Source organism: Benincasa hispida, chromosome 11 (assembly GCF_027475165.1).
Source record: "Benincasa hispida cultivar pf3 chromosome 11, pf3_genome.v1.1, whole genome shotgun sequence".
NCBI classification, from domain to species: domain Eukaryota; kingdom Viridiplantae; phylum Streptophyta; class Magnoliopsida; order Cucurbitales; family Cucurbitaceae; genus Benincasa; species Benincasa hispida.
This window is the reverse complement of record NC_143488.1, coordinates 17,860,082-17,880,283: the sequence shown is the minus strand read 5'-3', so window position 1 is coordinate 17,880,283 and position 20,202 is coordinate 17,860,082. Positions and strand designations below refer to the sequence as shown.

General features: G+C 32.2%; 3 protein-coding genes across 3 annotated transcripts; all 3 read left to right on the top strand.

Annotated features, from left to right (window-relative positions):
• The first annotated feature begins 1,531 nt into the window (after positions 1-1,531).
• LOC120091516 (putative beta-1,3-galactosyltransferase 3) lies at positions 1,532-5,892 on the top strand. Its single transcript, XM_039049594.2, has 11 exons — positions 1,532-2,299; positions 2,914-3,013; positions 3,160-3,224; positions 3,305-3,516; positions 3,611-3,674; positions 3,895-3,967; positions 4,102-4,222; positions 4,588-4,675; positions 4,760-4,885; positions 4,982-5,091; positions 5,359-5,892. The coding sequence occupies exons 1-11, from the start codon at positions 2,184-2,186 to the stop codon at positions 5,505-5,507; spliced, it is 1,224 nt and encodes a 407-aa protein (XP_038905522.1). The 5' UTR covers positions 1,532-2,183; the 3' UTR covers positions 5,508-5,892.
• Positions 5,893-7,827: 1,935 nt separating this feature from the next.
• LOC120090246 (CASP-like protein 2D1) lies at positions 7,828-10,153 on the top strand. Its single transcript, XM_039047803.2, has 3 exons — positions 7,828-8,252; positions 8,329-8,440; positions 9,647-10,153. The coding sequence occupies exons 1-3, from the start codon at positions 8,092-8,094 to the stop codon at positions 9,896-9,898; spliced, it is 525 nt and encodes a 174-aa protein (XP_038903731.1). The 5' UTR covers positions 7,828-8,091; the 3' UTR covers positions 9,899-10,153.
• An 826-nt stretch (positions 10,154-10,979) lies between these two features.
• LOC120090247 (putative mitochondrial protein AtMg00820) lies at positions 10,980-14,401 on the top strand. The gene is made up of 4 exons (XM_039047805.2): positions 10,980-12,074; positions 13,218-13,370; positions 13,780-13,840; positions 14,077-14,401. Exons 1-4 carry the CDS (start codon positions 12,066-12,068, stop codon positions 14,079-14,081), a joined length of 228 nt encoding a protein of 75 aa, XP_038903733.1. The 5' UTR covers positions 10,980-12,065; the 3' UTR covers positions 14,082-14,401.
• The last annotated feature ends 5,801 nt before the right edge of the window (positions 14,402-20,202 follow it).

Below are 20,202 nucleotides of genomic sequence, written 5' to 3'. Positions count from 1 at the left end.
TTAAAATACAAGATATTATTATCCAAAAACGTTGAATCTCATATGGCATATGCTTTCTAATACTTTCCATACATGTGAAACTTTTATATTTGGGAGACAAATGGTAAAAACATAACTTACTTAATTAATTAATATCAATGAAGTGTTACTCTTAATTTTAATTAATTATTAAATATAAATACATTATTTATATTTAATAAATTTCAACTAATACCATTTACAATTAACAATTTATATTATCTTAACTATTTAATATAAAAACTTATTATTAATTATTCATATTCTAATTAATTTATATTTATTTAACTATGTTTATTAATGTTTAGTAGAAAATAAGACTATTTTCAAATAAAGAAAAATGAGTCAACTTATTTACAAATAAAACACAATTTCACTATCTATCAGTGATAGATCCCGATATACCACACATCTATTAGTGTCAGTGATAGATGTCTATCACGATATTTCATTGATAGATAGTGACATTTTGCTGTAATTAAAATATTTTCAGTAACTTTACCATTTAAAATAATTACCCTATAAAATATTTATTAATTTTTATTTTAAGTAATTAAATAATAATCAATTTAACAATAGATTAAATAATCATTAATTATTCTCTTACATTAAATAACTATTTGATTTAGTTCTTACATATATCAATTTAAACACAAATATTTTACTTTCAACCATTAATTATTATACGTATCTAAACACATATATTAATTGTTTTAAATGTTTGGAATCAAGATATTTATTAGAAAATAATATCTTTTTGGTCTCTAGGTTTTGATTTTAGTTTCTATTTGATCCATAGGTTTTAAAATGTTACCCATTTAATTTTTATGTTTTGAATTTTGTTTCAATTTAATCCATAAGTTTTAAAATGTTATAATTTTACTATTGAGATTTCAATTTTGTTTCAATTTGGTTCATGAATTTCAAGATTTTACATTTTTAACCTCAAATTTTCATTAAATACTTACTTTCAATCATTGACTCAATTTCTATTAATTAATTAAAAATAATTAGAAATGAAAAATTGAAATTAATTTATAAAGTGATAAAAATAGTAAAACTTAATTAATTATAATTCTTTTAAGATTTTTAATTTATTAACAGAAATTAACTCAAAAAGATGGAAAGTGGATATTTAATGAAAAATTGAGGTTAAAAGTGTGCACCTCAAGATATAGGGGCTAAATTGAAGCAAAATTCAAATGTCAAGCATAAAATTATAGCACTTTGAAACATATGGACTAAATTAAAATCAAACTCAAAACTTAAATACTAAATGTGTAATATTTTGAAATTTAGGAACTAAATAGAAACTATATAAAAAACCCTAGGTACAAAAATATATTTTTCTCTATTTATTATCTATATCAAAATTAATCATCATCCTTTCAAAAGAAAAGAAAAAAGAAAAAAGAAAAAACTATCATCATGTATTGTGTTTGCACGTGCTCCATGTGCAAGACTGTCGGTAGTGCGATATTCAAAGAACACAGCATTGAGTTGGAGCGACAACAGGTAGAAAAAGATGAACAATAAAAAAACAACAAAGGAAGAATCCTACTCTTTCCTGTCCTACAATTACTTCCATATCTGTCCTAAAAATTAAACCCCTTTTTCTTAAATCCAATTTCTTCCCTTTATATTCAAGTACCAAACTTGATTGATAGCAAAAGAGATTTCCATTCTTTGATTATATGTTTTTACCCATTTTCTTAAGATTTCTCAAGTAATCCAACAACCCCAAAACAAAGAAAAAGGGTAAAAAAATTCCAAATGGAGCTGTAGTAGTACGCTGTAGGGTCTTCTCAAACCTCAATCAGTCACTTTTGAGCGAGCTCTCCACCGACGCTCTAACCACTACTAGCTATTCAAGATCCACTTCTTCTCTAAAGTTCAAACCCATTTCCCATTCAGGTTTTTCTGATGAGATTCAAGTTTTTTCAACACGACCCTCTTTCTCATCTCGCTTTTTAGGTTACTTTTGAGTTTTGCCTTTGGGAATTCTGCTATTTGGGCTTCGATTTCCTCGGTGGATTTGGTTATTTTGTAATTTGACTTGGATTTGGACTGCTGGGTTGATTTGGGTTTTGGTAATGGTGGCTTGATTTTAGCTCTCTGTGGTTTGAAGAAGAAGAAGAAGAAAGGGGGAAGAAAAGAAGAAGATTATGTCGTGGAAGAGCAGAGGAGGATTTGAGCCAAGTACGAGGAGCTCTGTTTCTCGTAAATGGACTTTTCTGTTTTGTATTGGATGCTTTTGTGCTGGAATGCTCTTCTCTGATAGGTCTCATTTCTCTCAATTCCATTGCCACTTGATTCTTGTTCTTGTTTAATTCATTTTGTTTGATGGGGTGGAGTGGTTTTTATTTCTTTTGTACTGAGACATCTTGAAAAGGAAAAAAGTGTGTTTTTTCTGTGATGATCTGAAAAGTAACTGGATGGCAATGATTGCTTTTGTAATTGGATCTGCTGGTCTTTTCCCCCTTTTCCATTTGCTTTATTGTTTTAAAATCATTACTGGAATTAATGTTGTTGAATCTGTGCTGATGTTTTAGACCTTACTTTTTACAATGGGCATGAATCATTTTATCTGTTTTTCCTTTCTATTTTTATTCAATTATGTTTGTGTATGTATTGGACTGCCCAAAGCACGGCGAAGCTCTCGTGGTGGTGGTCGCCGGGGCTGTCTTGTAATGTAACTCTTGCTGAGTGATGGATAGAATCATTTGTTTGTAGATTGTGGACCGAAATCGGTTTAGGGTAGATTGGCTTTATAGCTACGATCTACTGAGATTTAGCCGTTCGTCTATTTTATGTACAGAGCAAGTTGTATTTTGGATTGAAGATTTCTAAAGGAAAATATTGTGGAAACTAATTAGATTTATTTTGGGGACACAGAATGTGGGCTGTGCCTGAAGTTGAAAATATGCCAGGAGGTTCAACAGAGTCTGAAGAAGAGAGGTTAAAGATGGTATCTGAGGGTTGTAACTCATCAACTGTGAGTTATCGTCACCTAAATTGGATTAATACATTTTTAACCTTTTTAGAATAGGGCAAAGAAAAGTTTTTTGATAACTGTTCTTTTAGCATTATGAAAAGTCCTCTTAGTTTACTGCTGTTTGATAAGTTAGCTTCCTTCTTCAGAAAGATGGAAACAATGAGTCGAAAGACATTCTGGGAGAAGTTTCCAAGACTCATAACGCTATACAGTAAGCTAATATCGTAACTTGTCACTTGGTTATTGGTTTTAGTTGAAAATCAGCTAATTTGTTACTGGTACGAAATGCAGGACTTTGGATAAAACAATTTCAAGTTTGGAGATGGAATTAGCTGCTGCAAGAGCTGCACAGGATTCTATTCTTAACGGTTCTCCATTGATGGAAAATGTTAAACTTTCTGAATCAGTTCATAAAAGGAAATATGTAATGGTCGTAGGTATCAATACTGCATTTAGTAGTCGGAAGCGTCGGGACTCCGTTCGTGCTACTTGGATGCCTCAAGGTTTGGCCATCTATCACCTACATTTTCAGATCTTTTCCTTTGATCCTTGATCTATGTTCTAAATTTTTTTCACTTTGGTTCTGTTTACAAATAGGTGATAAAAGAAAAATGCTTGAAGAAGAAAAAGGCATCGTTGTCCGCTTTGTAATTGGTCACAGGTGCTTAGACTCTATAAAAATTTGAAGTTATTTAGAGTGAAATCTTTACCTTTTGGTAACTTGATCTTATTGAGAAAGAAAATGGCGGTTGGGCTGAAGTTGATTGACTTATTTTCTAATGCTGGGAAACTTTTAATCAAATTAGTCACAATTTTAAAAATAATTTTAAAGCATAGATTAGGATTACAAAACACTTACCATTTTTTTTGTTTGTTGATAGTACTACACCGGGTGGTATTCTCGATAGAGCTATTGAAGCCGAGGACAAAAGGCACGGTGATTTTATGAGGCTGGTACTGGCTTCCTCATTCTTATAGTGCCTTCAGTTTACTTCTTCGTATATATTGGCTATAAATAAAATCCTGTTTTGTGATATTTTGTTTGAGTAATGGAAGCTGACATGTTTTATTTGTTATTTTTGGGGAAGGATCACGTCGAAGGTTACCTTGAATTGTCAGCCAAGACGAAAGCTTACTTTGCCACGGCTGTTGCATTGTGGGACGCTGATTTTTATGTCAAGGTTGACGATGATGTGCATGTCAACATAGGTAATATGCAGATGTAGATATACATTGAAGCTTACGGCGTCTTTTGTTCCTTTTCCTTTCTAATTCACTACCCACCCGGCCATACCCGACCCATAAAAGACCTGGAAAGAAAGAACCAACAAAAACTATGAGTTTGTTTGTATATACTTTTCAAATGTACTTTCTAAAGATGACAATTATTGGTGGTCTGTGGCAAGTGTTTCCCTTCATGAAGTTGTAATAAAACTGAAGCTTGGTTTTGATCAGAAAGAAAACAAGATTTTGCTACGATTGCCATCTTTATGAGATTTATGTTCATATACCCAAGATCAAGTGTATCTATTCATCTCCCTTTTCCTCACTCAATTTTTTACATTTGTCTGCAGCAACACTTGGATCAACTTTAGCTAGACATCGGTCAAAGTCCCGGGTGTACATGGGATGCATGAAATCTGGTCCTGTGCTCGCACAAAAGTAAGTTGATTGTTCTGAGGTTTCCAAAGTAAGTTGCTATTTTGTGTCAATTAAATGCCTCATCCTGGTTTATATCATCATCAGAGGAGTCAGATACCACGAACCTGAGTACTGGAAATTTGGAGAGGAAGGAAACAAGTACTTCCGTCATGCGACAGGGCAACTTTATGCCATTTCAAAGGATTTAGCAACTTACATATCAATCAACCAGTATGTTTTCTTGTTTTACAAAGACAGATGCTCCATTTTTCTCTTCATGTTATGAATTAGATAAAAGAGCCGGATCTCAGAACAATCATTGTATAGGCATATACTTCACAAGTACGCAAACGAGGATGTTTCGTTGGGTTCTTGGTTTATTGGATTGGACGTGGAGCATATTGATGACCGGAGATTATGTTGTGGCACCCCACCTGGTACAATTCATTACTTTCCTTCCGTTATTTAGTTTTCGGTTTTTTTTCGCTCTTAGGAACAGAGAGATGAAGGGTCTACTATATTTTTACATCGTTGAGCATCACTGGCTTGGGACTTGTTCATTTGCATCAGAAAAGCGAGTTCTTTAGTTCATTTATTTGTCACATGCTTCCCTCCCTTCTGTATGGCTTGACATAACGTCGATGTGATAATCTCTATTCCGGGAATTGTTGTGGAAGTTTTATGATGTCAGTTGTTTAAAACAGATTGTGAGTGGAAGGCTCAAGCAGGAAACATTTGCATCGCGTCGTTCGACTGGAGTTGCAGTGGGATATGCAAATCAGCAGAGCGAATGAAGGAGGTTCACCGCCGCTGCGGTGAGGGGGAGAATGCCTTGCTGAGTGCAGTTTTCTGATAAGCAACGTAACTTTTTTGAACAAGCTTAGAAGGAAACACGAAGAGAATTTCATGGGGTTCTCAAGAGAAATATAAGCAAAGTGTGGATTTAAAGATGGATTAAGTTGAATTTAAGAAAATTTTGTTGGGATTTTTTTTTAATATGAGAGTAAATAGATAGTAATTGTAAAATACCATTCTTTCAGCTCATAGGGGGGAGAGGCTTTTCTGATGCCTTAATCTATGTGGCTAATCAATCTCCATAAGAAGTGCTGCTATTTTTTTTCACATGAACCATTTTATAGTATATTTACTTCAGCTATTGTAATTTTTCTACTTTATTTTAGGGTGTAAATTCTATATTGCTTTTCAAGCTTTTATACATACCTATTCCAATTTTGGTATCTCAATTCCAAATTTTAGTCGTGAAATTTAGTTTAAAAGATTATAAATTCATTTCGAATGATTGAAAGCATGTTTAGAGTGATGACACAAAAATATCACAAATTAATTGATTGTTGATTTAAAGTTTAAAAACAAAATTACAAGACTAAAATAATCAACAATTTAGTCTATTTACTTTAATAAAATATCTTTATTATTCTCTTATCATTTTCAATGGAGAAAGAGGGAGATAAGGTGCATGTGAGTTGTATAGAAGTAATTGAATTATTAAATGAACTTGATGGAAAATATTTTAAATAATTAGATGCATGTCAAGAAAAACTTTTGTTTTAGGATGAGGGAAATAAACTTCCAAAATCAAAAGTTCTATTTAACATTTGATGAAATTGCTATTTCTTGTTCTTTTTTGGGGAAATTCTAAATTTCTACTAACCCCTTTGTCATTTTGAGGACATTGAACAAACTAATACATCTCTTTATATGTCATGTACTATTGACTTAGACATTGACTTTTAATTATTGCCTAAATTGTTTTTTTTTTTTCTCTTAATAATATAATTATGGGTTTATTCCTTTCCAAGTTATCAATGAAAAAGAAGTAATAATCAATCAAATAGGAAGACATTATAAAATTACAAATAGATATTGTTGATATTTTAACAACTCTACCAAATGATTTGTGACAAAAAAAAAAAAAACTTCTAAAAAATACATACAAATTTTAATAATAAGTTGCTTCCAAGTACCATAACCTAATCTTTTAATCTCAAATAGCCCAATACAAACTATTGACTTCTTAAGTACTAAAACTAGATTCATAGTTGATAGAGGGCAGCAGAACCTTCACCTGTGATAAGATATTGTCTACTTTCAGCATAAACTCTTATAACCTTGTTTTTAAAATTTCTAAAAGGTTTTGTACTAATGAAGATAATTGTCTTTACTTATATATCATGAATCTTTCCCTTCCTTAAATAATCTGAGAATTTCATTTACACTTAACAATCTGCTCCCACTTAAACAAAACACCACCTTGAACCTCTCCTCATCCATTTGCCTATGAGAACTTGCACTTATCAAGGTCCCGAACAAAACTAGATAAAGCACAACCACAAATCATTTTGTGGAACACACTTAGTTTCTAACAAAGTTATACCACTCCTATTAATTTACTTGACTAGATATGTTACTCTCCATCCGAATCCACTTGATTTGATAGAGGTCTACTAGCTTGTTGCAAGTCAAGCATTTTTTAATTCAATCTAGGGTTTCAATTGTGTGGATGCTCTAGAAGATTATGGCCTCTTTCCCCCCCAATTCACAATCATATTTATATAGGACAAAACTTGTGTATCTAGGCCGCATCGAATTAAACAATGCCATGTGGCAACTCATTTATTTAAAAAAATTAATTTTTGGTGTGTAGAGGAAGGAGGAGCAAGCTACACCTAAACTCATTTTATATGGCCTTCTAGACTTATTAATTATATATTTGACACGATGCTTTATGAATTTGCTTAAAAGTCCACTAGACATAAGCTCTAACACCTACACATCAAACTTAAAAAAAAAAACATAAAATTAATAAACAAAAATCGTGTGAAACACAATAGAAAACACATAAAAAAAATGGAAGGTTAATTAGGTATGTTTTTAAATATAGAAAAATAAACCAAAATATTTACGAGATATAACAAAATTTTAGAATTATCCATGATAGACGTTGATAGATATTGATAAACTTCTATCTGTTCTATCAACGTCTATCATTCATAGTTCTAAAATTTTGTTATATTTTATAAATATTTTCAATAGTTTTAACATTTGAAATAATTTCCCCGACTTGTAACTCATTTCTAAAAATAAAAGAAAAAAAGAGGTTGGCTTGAAGTTGAGGCCTCATCAAAAGACAACACCAACACCACATTTCATTCAAGATAATCCCAAAACCAAACACAAATCTATCATTCCAATACAGAAAAAGGCAAAAGAAAAAGAAGAGCCCACTACTCCACTACTCCACTACTCCACTAATCCACTAATCCACTCCTCACTCCATAAAAGGAAATAAAAAAAGTTGAAAAATAATAATTTCTCAACTTTCATTTCACACTTGGCTTCATCTCCCCACTTTCTCATCCCCTTCTTCAACAAAACCATCAAAATTTAGCTTAAAAATTTTCAGCAGATCACTAGAAATGGCAGAACCCAACAATTCTTCACCCATCAAACTTGTTGATTTCTCTTTGAGACTATGCTCTGTTCCTTTGAGCATCGCAGCTCTGTGGCTCACTGTCACCAACCGACAAGATAACCCAGATTATGGCAACTTAGAGTTTCATAATCTGAGTGGCCTCAAGTAATTAACCAAGAAATTTCTTCAAATCTTCTTAATGGGGTTGTTGTTTCTTCGTTTAATTTCTTGTCTGTTTCAGGTACTTGGTTTGCATATCCGCCATCGCCGCCACCTACGCTTTTCTCGCTGCCGTTGTTTCTTGCTTCCGGTGGTTCTTAGTCAAGGCTTGGGTCTTCTTCGTTTCCGATCAGGTTTTTGAATTTCCTTTCAATAATTACTAGAACATGTCTTACATCTCAATTGAATGGTATCTCTTGCAGGTCACTTTTTTTTTTTTTTTTTCGAAATATTTATTTACTTTTTCCATTCAAAGAAGATAGAATTGCTCGTTTCCTATCTTCTCACGTCTGATTCTCAACAATTAATTCAATTAAGATTTTACTTTTCGTACATCCATTCATAGGTTTAAGAGAAGTAGCGTTCTTTGTAAAGTGAACCTTTTTTTTTTTTTTTTTTTTTAAGTACAGCTTCATGGGCCGGGTATTCAACTTCGGACCCTGAGTTAAGTTTAGTTTGATGCCAAAATGAACTTAATTCAATAATGATTAACATTTGGATATCGAATCGCATGATAAAATAGTGTTCAATTATTATTAAAAAATAATAATTAAAAAAATAGTATTCTTAGAGAAAAAATTTAGGTGTAGCACAAGCTACACCTACCATTGCACTCAATTAAAAAGTCTCACATGATAAGTCTCTTTTTTAAATAAATTAAAAAATTATCTTTTTTATGTTGCTATAAAGATAGAGAGCATATTATCGCTACACCTAAGTATTGTTCATGTTCTTAATAATCATATATTAAATTATTTACCACTTGAGATTCTCAACAATAATTCAGCTAAATAATATATATATTTTTTAATAATTCAATTCAATTCATTTTTTTCTTCTTCTTTACTATATTAAAAGTAAAAGAAGATAGGGTTCTTCCTAGTAGTTATGTATCGGATTGTTTTTTTTTTATTTTTTTTCAATGTGATTCTCAACAAATAATTCAATTCATTTTAAAACTTTTTTCTTTACTGTAAAACCATTCATAAGTTCTTACACCATATTAAAAGAAGATAAATTTTTTTCTATCCTACCAATTGTAAAACCATTCATAAGTTCTTACACCATATTAAAAGAAGATAAATTTTTTTCTATCCTACCAATTCTCAACAATAATTCAAATAATGTTTTGTTAATCGTATATCCATTCATAGGTCCAAAAAATTTATTGTGCGACTCTCAACGGTAATTGTATATTCATTTACGTCAATCTTTATAGCTTTGATCGTCACGTTCATTCACCTTTCCTTTTTAAAAATATTTTAAACTTATTTCTGTCGCTTGTGATTTACTAAGCTAAAAAAGATGAATGTTGCTTAAAATGCATCGTGGTGGTTTAGATTGTGGCTTATTTGATGGTGACATCGGGTGCGGCGGTAGGAGAGATATTATACTTAGCTTACAATGGAGATAGAGAAGTTTCATGGAGTGAAGCATGTAGCTCATATGGCAAGTTCTGCAACAACATGAAAATGGCTCTCATTTTTCAAGCTTTAGGATTTGCTTGCTTCTTTATCCTGGCTATCATCTCTGCTTTTAGAGCTTTTAGTGTCTTTCATCCTCCTCTAATTTCTTCTCAACAAACCAATTAGATGCCTTCATTTCCCCAATAATTTTCCTGTATTTGAGGGCCTTCTATGGACTTTATAGGATTTACCAATGTTTTTTTGTTGTTGTGTTGTTATTTAATTTTCTCTTTACTATTCAAATTTTACCATTTAGGTCACATTTATCAATCCCTAATAAAATTTGGTGTTATTGGAATGGTGATAGATCAATTGTAATGGGCCACAATCACAAATGTAATTGAATTTCTTTTGATCATATGAAACTGTCACATTTACTAATACCGTCACTATTACTCTTTAACCTTAAAGGACAATGATAGCAGTAGATGTGACAAATTCATAATTCTCATGTTGTAAAAATAATAATAAATCGGCATAATTTCCAAATATAATTGGGTTGAACACCCTTTCTTTGTCAATTCATTTACATTTTTTTATTATAGATTTGGAAGTATGCCCTAGATGTCAGTAGGGGTATGAAACACAACTAAATAAAAACAACACAAAATATAATCAAATGAGTTGATTTTTCAAATTATCATGGTTTTATTTCGTTTTTTCTCGAAGAAAAGTGACCTTAATCTCTGGCTTAAAAGGGTAGTCTTGTCTTTTTCATATTAAGGGTAGTCTTGTAATTTCTGTATTGGTTTGTTTTCTACCATTTATTGTATCAATCGATTGAATAATAAAATATTGAGGAAAATCAGATTGGCTAAAATGGTATTAAAGTGTGGCTCTGTCTAATCCTGTCGTCGCCACGCTGCTTCCGTTTCCATCGCCACTGTTGTCGACGTCTTTACTGTAGTCTCTGCCGCTGACAGGAATTCCTTCGTCTCTACTTCGACTTCTGCAGAACTTCTTCAGATCGCATTCTTCACAGAACTCAAAGCATTTCAGCCTGAAACTTGTTGGTATCAGCGTTAGCTTCAGTTTCTAACGCTGTTTCATCCCTCGATTCACGTCGACTCTCTCGCGAACACCGTTGTTCTAGCAAAGTCAACCTCGGTCGTTTTGTGTTCAATCTTACATTCTTTGTTTTGTTTTGTTTTGTTTTCTTTCTTTCTTTCTTTTTTTTTTCGCTTCAGGCAAAGTTTTTTTTCTTCAGGTGAGGCTGTTTTGCCATATGGTTAATGGCAGACGACGAACTATTGAATCCGACTTCGTTCGCATCTGCCCCTTCTCAACCGACTATCAACAATTATTTGGATCCCTACCACCTTCACCACACAAACAACACAAGTTTCATTTTGGTTTCAGATCTACTCACTGACAACAACTATGTTTCGTGGAGTCGATCAATGATTATTGCTCCACAGTGAAGAACAAAATTGGCTTCGTTGATGGAACTATTTCCAAACTAGATCACGATTCTTCTCAATATCATTCTTGGATTATATGGAACCATGTTGTTATAGCGTGGATTCTCAATTCGATTTTTAAAGAAATATATGCAAGTCTTTTGTATTTTAACAATGCCAAAGACATTTAGGAGGAACTTCTAGAACGTTACCAGAGGAAGAAACGACCAGGAATTTTTCAATTATGTCGAGATCTCTCCGATTTGACACAGGACCAACAATCTACAAAGACTTGTTTCACTTGGTTGAAGACCTTATGGCATGAATTGGCCTCTTATCACCCCTTGTGCACCTGTGGCACACTTGTGGAGGAGTGAAAAATCTGACTGATTTTTATCAAACTAAATAAGTGATGTGCTTCCTCATGGGATTGAATGACTTTTTTGCTCAAGTTGTTTGTTACTCAAGAAGTTGAACAACGCTCTGTTTCTATCTCCTTCCATATGTCTCAAATTCCTGCGGCCTTTGTTGTTAAGAATACATCATCTTCCCCAAATACTCAGTATTCGAAGCCACAAAACTCCACTAGACATAATAGACGTCAAGATAGTTCAATATGCACATATTGTAACATTCCAAGGCATATCACAGACAAGCGTTATAAACCCCATGATATCCGTTTGGTTATCGTGAATGTAGTAATCAACATTCTACTCCTTCATCATCTTCTAAAGCGACAAAATCCTCCATTTCATCAGCAACCATAATTTGTTCTTCTGTTTCAGTTGATCCTATGACTTCTTTCAGTACTGAGCAGTGTCAAAACCTCTTAGCTATGTTATAGACTCGTTTGACTAAAGCAGCCTCCTCAGAAACTAGTCAGAGCACTCTTCATGTTGCAGGTATATGCTTGTCTATTTCTTTTTTTCAATCTATGACTGACAATTGAATTTTAGACTTGGATGTCTCAAGCCATATTTTTCGATCTCACAAATATTTCCATGATTTAACGGCTATTTTAGAGATGTCTGTTTCATTGCCTAATTGTTCTTGAGTTAATATTGAATTTGTAGGTGATATATGTCTCAATGAACACATTATACTGATTAATGTTTTATACATTCCCACTTTTACCTTCAATATCCATCGGTGCTTTAACCCATTAGCTACGTCTTACAGCCAAGTTTGTTGGTGATTTTTGTGTAATTCAGGACAAATCTTCTTCGACAATGATTAGCAGGGCTAATGTTGCTCATGGATTGTATTTTTTGGACATTCCAACTTCCGTTAGTAGATGTTGATTCTATTTCGTATGTTACTTGTCCTGTTGTTACTTTTGATACTTGAAATTGTCATCTTGGCAATCCTTCTGTTAAACATATGACCGCTCTTAAGGATGTGATTCATATTGATCCCAAGAATTTTTATTCTCCTTGTTTTGTACCCTTTAACCAAACAAAAGAAACTATCTTTTGTATCACACAATTATGTTGCTTCTAATATTTTGTTGCTTCTGATATTTTTGAACTAATGCACTGTGATATATAGGGATCTTATCAACATCTTTCTCATGATGGCCATTGATATTTTTTCACCATAGTGGATGATCATTCTCATTTTATTCCTTCCTTGGATGTTGTTCATGATAATGATGTAGTAAGCTCTAGTACTGATGGTATTATGTCGAATGATATTGGGTTGCCTATTTTTGAATCTTCTCGGGCTATAGAACAGGTAGATGTTAGAAAATCTTCTCGGATTACAAAACATCCCTCTTACTTAGGGATTATTATTTTAACATGTTACTATCCCAAGATGTCATGATCTCAAGTGTTGTCACTTCTACAAAGTATCCTTTACACAGTTGTTTATCTTATACTCACTTGTCTAATGACTATCAAAATTTTGTTCTATAGATTTCTGCTTCTTATGAGCCTTAGTTTTTCCATCAGGTTGTCACCTCCCTCATTGGCAACAAACTATGAAATGTGAATTAACTGTTATGGAGAATAATCATACATGGACAGTTGTTCCTCCTGCCTCAGGTCAACACTCCATTGGATACAAGTGGATATATTAAAGTTAAATATCATTTTGATGGCACCATTGAGCGTTACAAAGCTAGCTTGATTGCAAAAGGATACACTCAACAAGAAGGCCTTGATTACATTGAGACTTTTTCACCAATCGCCAAAATGGTTAGTGTCAAAGTCTTACTCACTCTTGCAGTTTCTTATATTTGGCCTTTAGCACAACTTGATGTGAATAATGCATTCTTGGATGGTGATCTTCTAGAAGAGGTTTATATAGACTTGCCCCTTTGATATAAACATAATATTGTTGCAATTCAAGGGGAGCGCTTAGTTTGTCAGTTACATAAGTCTATATATGGTCTCAAATAGGCTTCTTGCTAATGGTTTGACAAAGCTCTCAAATGCCTTGTTCTTTCTTGGTTTTAAACAATCAAAATCCAATTATTCTTTCTTTTTTCGAGGAACTGGTGCCTCTTTTACGACTCTGCTTATTTACCTTGATGATATTATATTAATGGGTGCTCCTGTTGACATTATTAATGACATTAAAGTTCATTTGAATAATGCTTTTAAGTTGAAGGCTTTGAGGGATCGTCGTTACTTCTTGGGACTTGAACTGATTCGTTCTGCTCAAGGTATATTTATTTCTCAACGATATTATGTTCTATAGATTCTTGAAAACACTGGTCTTTTGGCTGGTCAATCTTTAAATTGCCTCATGGATCCTAATTTGCACTTGCCTCTTGGTGATGGTCCTTTGTTACAAGATCCAACTGTTTATCGTTGTTTGATTGACAAACTTTTATATCTCATTATCTCCATACCTGATATTGTTTTTGTTGCTCATAAGTTCAGTCAATATGTTTCTCAGCTTGACAATGTCATCTTGATGCCGCCCATCATCTTATTCGATATTTGAAGGGCTCTCCAGGTCAGGGGATTCTTCTTCACCCTTGTATTGATTTTCAGCTTAAGGTTTACTCAGATTCTGATTGGGCATCTTGTATGGATGCTCGTAAGTCCACAACAAGCTTTTGTGTGTTCATAGGTGATTCCTTTATTTCTTAGAAGGCTAAGGAGTAGTCGACTGTCTAGATCCTCAGCTGAACCTAAATACAGAGCTCTTGCTGTTACTACTTGTGAAATTATTTGGATCTCACAATTACTTAATGAGTTATAAGTTCATTTTACTTCAACTGCTCTCATTTTTTGTAATAATCATGATGCTTTTCATATTACTACTAACCCTATGTTTCGTGAAAGAATGAAACACATCGAGTTAGATTACCATTTTGTTCGAGAAAATGTTAAAAGAATTGTGAAGCTCCTTTCTATCCGGTCTTATCAGCAACTTGCAGACATTTTCACCAAAGCTCTTTCATCCAAAGTTTTTGTTCCTTATTGTTCAAGATGGGTGTGATTTATATTCACTCGCCATCTTGAGGGAGAGTATTAAGGGTAGTTTTGTCTTTTGGAAAATTGTCCAAAATAACTCGCTTCATTTCAAAAATAGCACACTTTCTAAAATCTCGTAGAATTGGTTTTTCTTGGGCCTTCTCGGGCGAGATCGGGCCCGAGATTGTGTTAATTGTTTTAACTTTTGAATATCAAATTCGATTGATGGGAAAGAAATTTTACGAATATGCCCTCAGTAATATAAAAATAGTACAATTATTATAATAACTCATTTTTTGGGAAAGAGATGGTTGACTTGCTTAACAAGTTTCTTAAACATGATCCAAAATTTTTCCTAGTGTTTGGCAGTTCTCAAAACCTTCAGATCTCATCTTTTTGCATATATATTCAAGAAAAGCAAGGTAAATCTAGTGATATTGTCTTTTGTAAATTTGTTGTAGTTGTCATTTGTATGCTGTTGAGGCCAATAACTTATGTTTTTGTGGCTGTTTATGCATTCTCGATGGAAATTCAATATTCTTGGCCGCGATTGAGTAGAATTCCATCGAGATTTAGCGTAGGGTTTGAAATCCTGGGTGAGATATTTATATAGTTTCACCAAGATTATGCAATATCCCTGAGATTTTGATTGAATTTATTAAGTTTGTTGAACTTGTATATGATTTTTTTTAAGGATTCCTCGTATATTTGTTTATTTTGGGGTGAATGGAAGGAGGATGAGAAAGAATACATGGGGGACAGTTGAAAGGGTTGATTGTCGACATCGGAATAAAATATGAGAAGTTTTTATGAGAAATATATAGAATTAGTGGGATAAATTCTGTTGAGTTTGAATTGGTCATAAGGTGTTTGTACTCGAGGTCGCAACGTTGGGTACAATCGAAAGACATGTCGAGCTCGGATTGTAGAGAACGATTAGAATAATTTTTTTTTTGTTATTTTTCATTTGGACTATGTAAATTTCTATATTCAAATATGTTTGGACTATGAATGGTTTGGATCATTTATTTATGTATGTGATGTGCATTTTTTTTTGTCACTCTTGGTAAATCTCGAGCCACATTAACACCGAGAATAAAAACATAATGTAAATCTTAGGGCATCTCGGGCCAACTGCCTCTTGAGATTTACAAATAGAATGTTCTAAGGTTGAACTCTCGGGCTGAACTTGGGATAATAAGGACCTCAAGAATGAAAACAGAAGGTAAATCTCAGGGCATTTTGGGCCAATTGCCCTTCGAGATTTACAAACAGAATGTGCTAAAGTATCATGGTCCAGTTCATATATTGCCTCCATTCGTTTCCCATCATGACCAACTTGATGTAATAAAAAAATAGTCATCTTCACCGCATCCTCATTGCTTTCAAATTGATAATTCGGGAAATCATTATCAACTTAGTCCCATTCATGTTGGACCTATCTCCTATATACAACTTCCTGAGCCTAAGAGCTCTATCTGCCTAGGACTATATCTCAAACTTGTCACAATATCAAATTCGTCTCGACCAAAAGAAACCTTTTTCCCTAGTAACTTAAAACTAATAACGTCTTCCCTATCCTCTTGTACCTCTCGTAGAAGAATATAATGACACAGAGGCCCATTAAAAACTAACTTCACATCCAAAAAGTGGTAAAAAAAAGGTTGCCTAAACAATATAACTGCCTAGGTGTTAACTTCTGCTTAATATTGGAGACTTTTTTCGCCAGATGAGAACAACAAGTTAGATTTTCTGAAAAATGGTCAGAAGTATAGATCTTAGTCACCAATGCCATCTGCCATATAGACCACAAGCCATAAATTCAACTCAACAATCAAGTAGGCAAAACAACAAAACAATACACATAAATCTGGAATCTGGCTTAAATCTCGTTGAAGAACTCGGTGAAAAACTCGTCCGAGATCGTACCCTAATAATGAAGAACTTGGGCCATTTACACTGATGTGCCATGAGATTAGGGTTTTGGTCCCATTCTGTATAAAATCTTGGGGATGAATTTAGGCTATATTTACTCCAAGATCGTATACAAAATTCCCAAAACTCAAAGGTATTAAACCCAATCTTGGTACACATCCAAACAATCTTGGGCCTACTTCATCCAATCTCGACGAAGATTTAAACAAATTCAATCGAAATAGCATGGAAAAATTCCAAAAAATCATCAATAACAGACTACATACACAAAAAAGGAACAAATATTGCAACACACATAATCTTCAACCCAAATCTCAGTGTATATAAAAGGGTTAGGAGTCTTGATCCATATACTTTAGATACATTCAAAAACCCTAGCAAAGCTCTAATTAAAAATGAAACAATATACTTAAAGAAGGAAATATATCTAAAATAAATAAGCTTAAGGATGCAAATAACCGTGGAGAAGGAAATTTTCATAGAGAAAGCTAAGATATCTTAGGCGAGTTGAGGAGTTGAATCGTCTAAAGATTTTCCATGTATATGAAAGGGGTTTTCAAAAGCAGAGGTATTTTCGTCCTTTTACACAGTTGGATAATTTGAATTCATTACGTTTCAAAGACAATCTTGGGTCCAATCTCGTCCGAGAAGGCAAAAAAAAAAAAAAAAAAAAAAAAAATCAATTCTATGAGATTTTAGAAAGCATGTTATTTTTTAAATGTGAAAACTAAAAGGGATTATTTTGGACAATTTCCCTTGTCTTTTCCATATTATGGGTAGTCTTGTAATTTCTCTATTGGTTTGTTTTCTACCATTTATTGTATCATTTGATTGAATAATAAAATATTGAGAAAAATTAGATTGGGCTAAGATGACGAAAATTACTTTCAATATATGGTTGGAAAAAAATGAGTTTAATGGTGATGTGAAAAGAATAATAATTTAGGTCCCGTTTGGTAACCATTTTTGTTTTTAAAAATTAAGCTTATATCATCCACGTTTCTTATCATGATTTACATTTTTCTTAAGTACAATAGTTGAAATTTCAAAAACAAAAACAACTTTTTGAAAACTATTTTTTTTGGTTCTTAAAATTTGGTTTGGTTTTTTTAAATCATTGGTGGAAAATAGATAACTAAGAGAGAAATTTGGAAGTAGAAGTAGTATTCATAGACTTAATTTTAAAAAATAAAAAAAAAAATAAAATGATTACTAAACAAGGCTTAATTATTGGAGTTATTTTATTATCATTATTTTTTAATGACTCTGACGACATGTGCATGATCCACATGCATCTTTACCCCATTCCTTTTTGACCACCCACCACGCACCATCATGCCCTTCGCCAGGGATTGGCATGGTATATATATTATATACCTAAAAAAACTTCCATTTTATAATGAAACTTACAACCGCCAAACACAAATGCAAGGGAACTTGGAGTGACAGCCCAAAATATACATGTATATTTATGGCTAAAGATTCACAAATCTCACAAATATTCGGATATTAAAACACTCTGTAGTTGTCAAAGTAAGCATATAACTCAACTGACATCTCAACTATCAAAAGATATGTGATTTGAATTCCTCTATTCTCTATTAAAACGTTCCCTACTGCCAAAGTGAGCATAGCTTTAATGTCTATCTACCTAAATTACACTTCTATGTTTTTTATATCTAGATTTTGTTATCTTCCTTTCTATTAGACTGCATTGTTTTTTATACAAGGTATTTTGGGCGTGGATTAATGCTAAATATATAGTATGAATTTTTTTCACAAGTTTATAAAGTTTAAATCGTTAAATAATAAAAATCAACATTTAATTTTGATTTTTTTAAAATTTTTTTACAATAGAGGTTAAAATTGTTAAAGGGACAAAAATGGTTAACTACATGTTAAAGCAATAGTAAAAAACATGGAAACAAATTTTTATCCCTAAAATTTCATGGAAATAACAATTTAGTTCATCAATATTAACTGGGAGAAGAAGGTTGGAGAATCTGGAGAGGAAGAAATATTCAGATAGAACGATCAAAGGTAAGAAAAAAATGAGTGTCTTTCTGGATTCTGTTTGATTTAAATCTGTCACAAGTTCTACACGTCCCGATATCATAATAAAGGGTTTTTTGACACTGGATTACGACAATGACCGTTTTTGATAAGTGAGACGTTTCTAACACGATACCAAGTATTAAGTCGTTAAGTGCTCTATTACAAAAGTAAAATGTTAATTTTCATTAGTTATATAGAAGGGGTCATTCAATATTAATGCAATTGGATCAGTCTAGAAATCTCATTAATTAGAGAGAATTATGTGGGAGAAAAGTGGAAATTTAGAAGACTAGGAGAAGTCCTTAGGTAAGAGAACAATTTAAGGGTAATGAATAAAATATAAATGAAATTAAAGATTAAGAGTAATTTAGGCATTATTAAAAAGTCAAGATTGTCCAAAATTTCCTTTCCATACCTAAATTGAGCATTTTTATTTTCTCAAAATGAGAAATATATATGTATATATGTGTGTGTTTTAATTGATTTACAATTTAAAATGGAGGAGTATATAATGAATTTGAAATTTAGATCAACAGATAATCATCAAATTACCCATCGTTATTGTATTAAAAAAATTACCTATTGTTATATACTTTTAAAATTTAAAACATCATAACTATTTATATTTATATATTTCTATATTTCTATAGTGTAACTTATTTATATATATAATAATAGATTAAAAAAGATTAGCAAGAATTTAATTGTAGAAACTTAATTAAAATGATAAAAGCAAAACATACAAAAAGTATTTAACTGAATTGAAAAATGGAAATGGTAAAACGGAGGGAGAAATTTTCTCCTCAATAGCCGATTATTGTTATTTTTTTAACCCAACAAATGTGACATAGGCGATTTAAATATCTGAACTCAAAGGAAAGAATATATTGTTATATTTAATGTAAATTTAATATTACCATTAATGTGACCTATTTACACTGTCTCTATTTAATAATTTAACATTATCTTACTTGGACCGATTAACAAAAAATTAAATTTCATGATTAAACGCATATGATGGAAGTTGTACCTTTGGCTCATAGATTATAATCAACAAAATAACAATTATCTCTTCTACCCCACTAAGAACCACCATTACTTTTTACTTTTTAGTTCTATTACAAATTTTATGACCTGTCAAGTTATAAATTTTTGTTAAAATTACATTTTAAATATTTTCAATATATATATTATTTTTTAGTATAAGATTGAACCTCCGACCTCTAGGATCGGAATACATGCTAATACCACTAAACTAAGCTCACTTTAGCTTAAGATTTTCAATCTCTCTATCTAAATTTTCCTTTAATTTGCCATTAATATGAACTAGAGAAGCAAAAAAGCGAATGATTAAAGTGGAGTAGAGTGGGAGTAATATTGTGCATCTTCTATTGATATCAAGGCTCATATAAATAGCCAAATAAGGTACAAGAATCAAGGACTTTAGTAACAAACTAACAAATTCAATCTATTATTTAATCCACCTCCCTCAAGATTAGCCATCTTGGACATCAAAGCAGACAAAGAAGGCAAGGGTAAGGCCTTTGTAAAGACATCAGAGTGTACTGAAAGAAACTTAATATATCTATTAAGAAGCGAACCCATTGATGAA

Bases quoted from the DNA above. Each gene is read 5' to 3' on its own strand.
- LOC120091516 (XM_039049594.2), top strand. From the start codon at position 2,184: ATGTCGTGGAAGAGCAGAGGAGGATTTGAGCCAAGTACGAGGAGCTCT. The intron at 4,886-4,981 runs GTATGTTTTCTT...ATCATTGTATAG, and splicing joins ACTTACATATCAATCAACCA to GCATATACTTCACAAGTACG. The intron at 5,092-5,358 runs GTACAATTCATT...TGTTTAAAACAG, and splicing joins ATGTTGTGGCACCCCACCTG to ATTGTGAGTGGAAGGCTCAA.
- LOC120090246 (XM_039047803.2), top strand. From the start codon at position 8,092: ATGGCAGAACCCAACAATTCTTCACCCATCAAACTTGTTGATTTCTCT. The intron at 8,253-8,328 runs GTAATTAACCAA...TGTCTGTTTCAG, and splicing joins CATAATCTGAGTGGCCTCAA to GTACTTGGTTTGCATATCCG. The intron at 8,441-9,646 runs GTTTTTGAATTT...GTGGTGGTTTAG, and splicing joins TCTTCTTCGTTTCCGATCAG to ATTGTGGCTTATTTGATGGT.
- LOC120090247 (XM_039047805.2), top strand. The intron at 13,371-13,779 runs GTTAGTGTCAAA...AATGCTTTTAAG, and splicing joins TTTCACCAATCGCCAAAATG to TTGAAGGCTTTGAGGGATCG.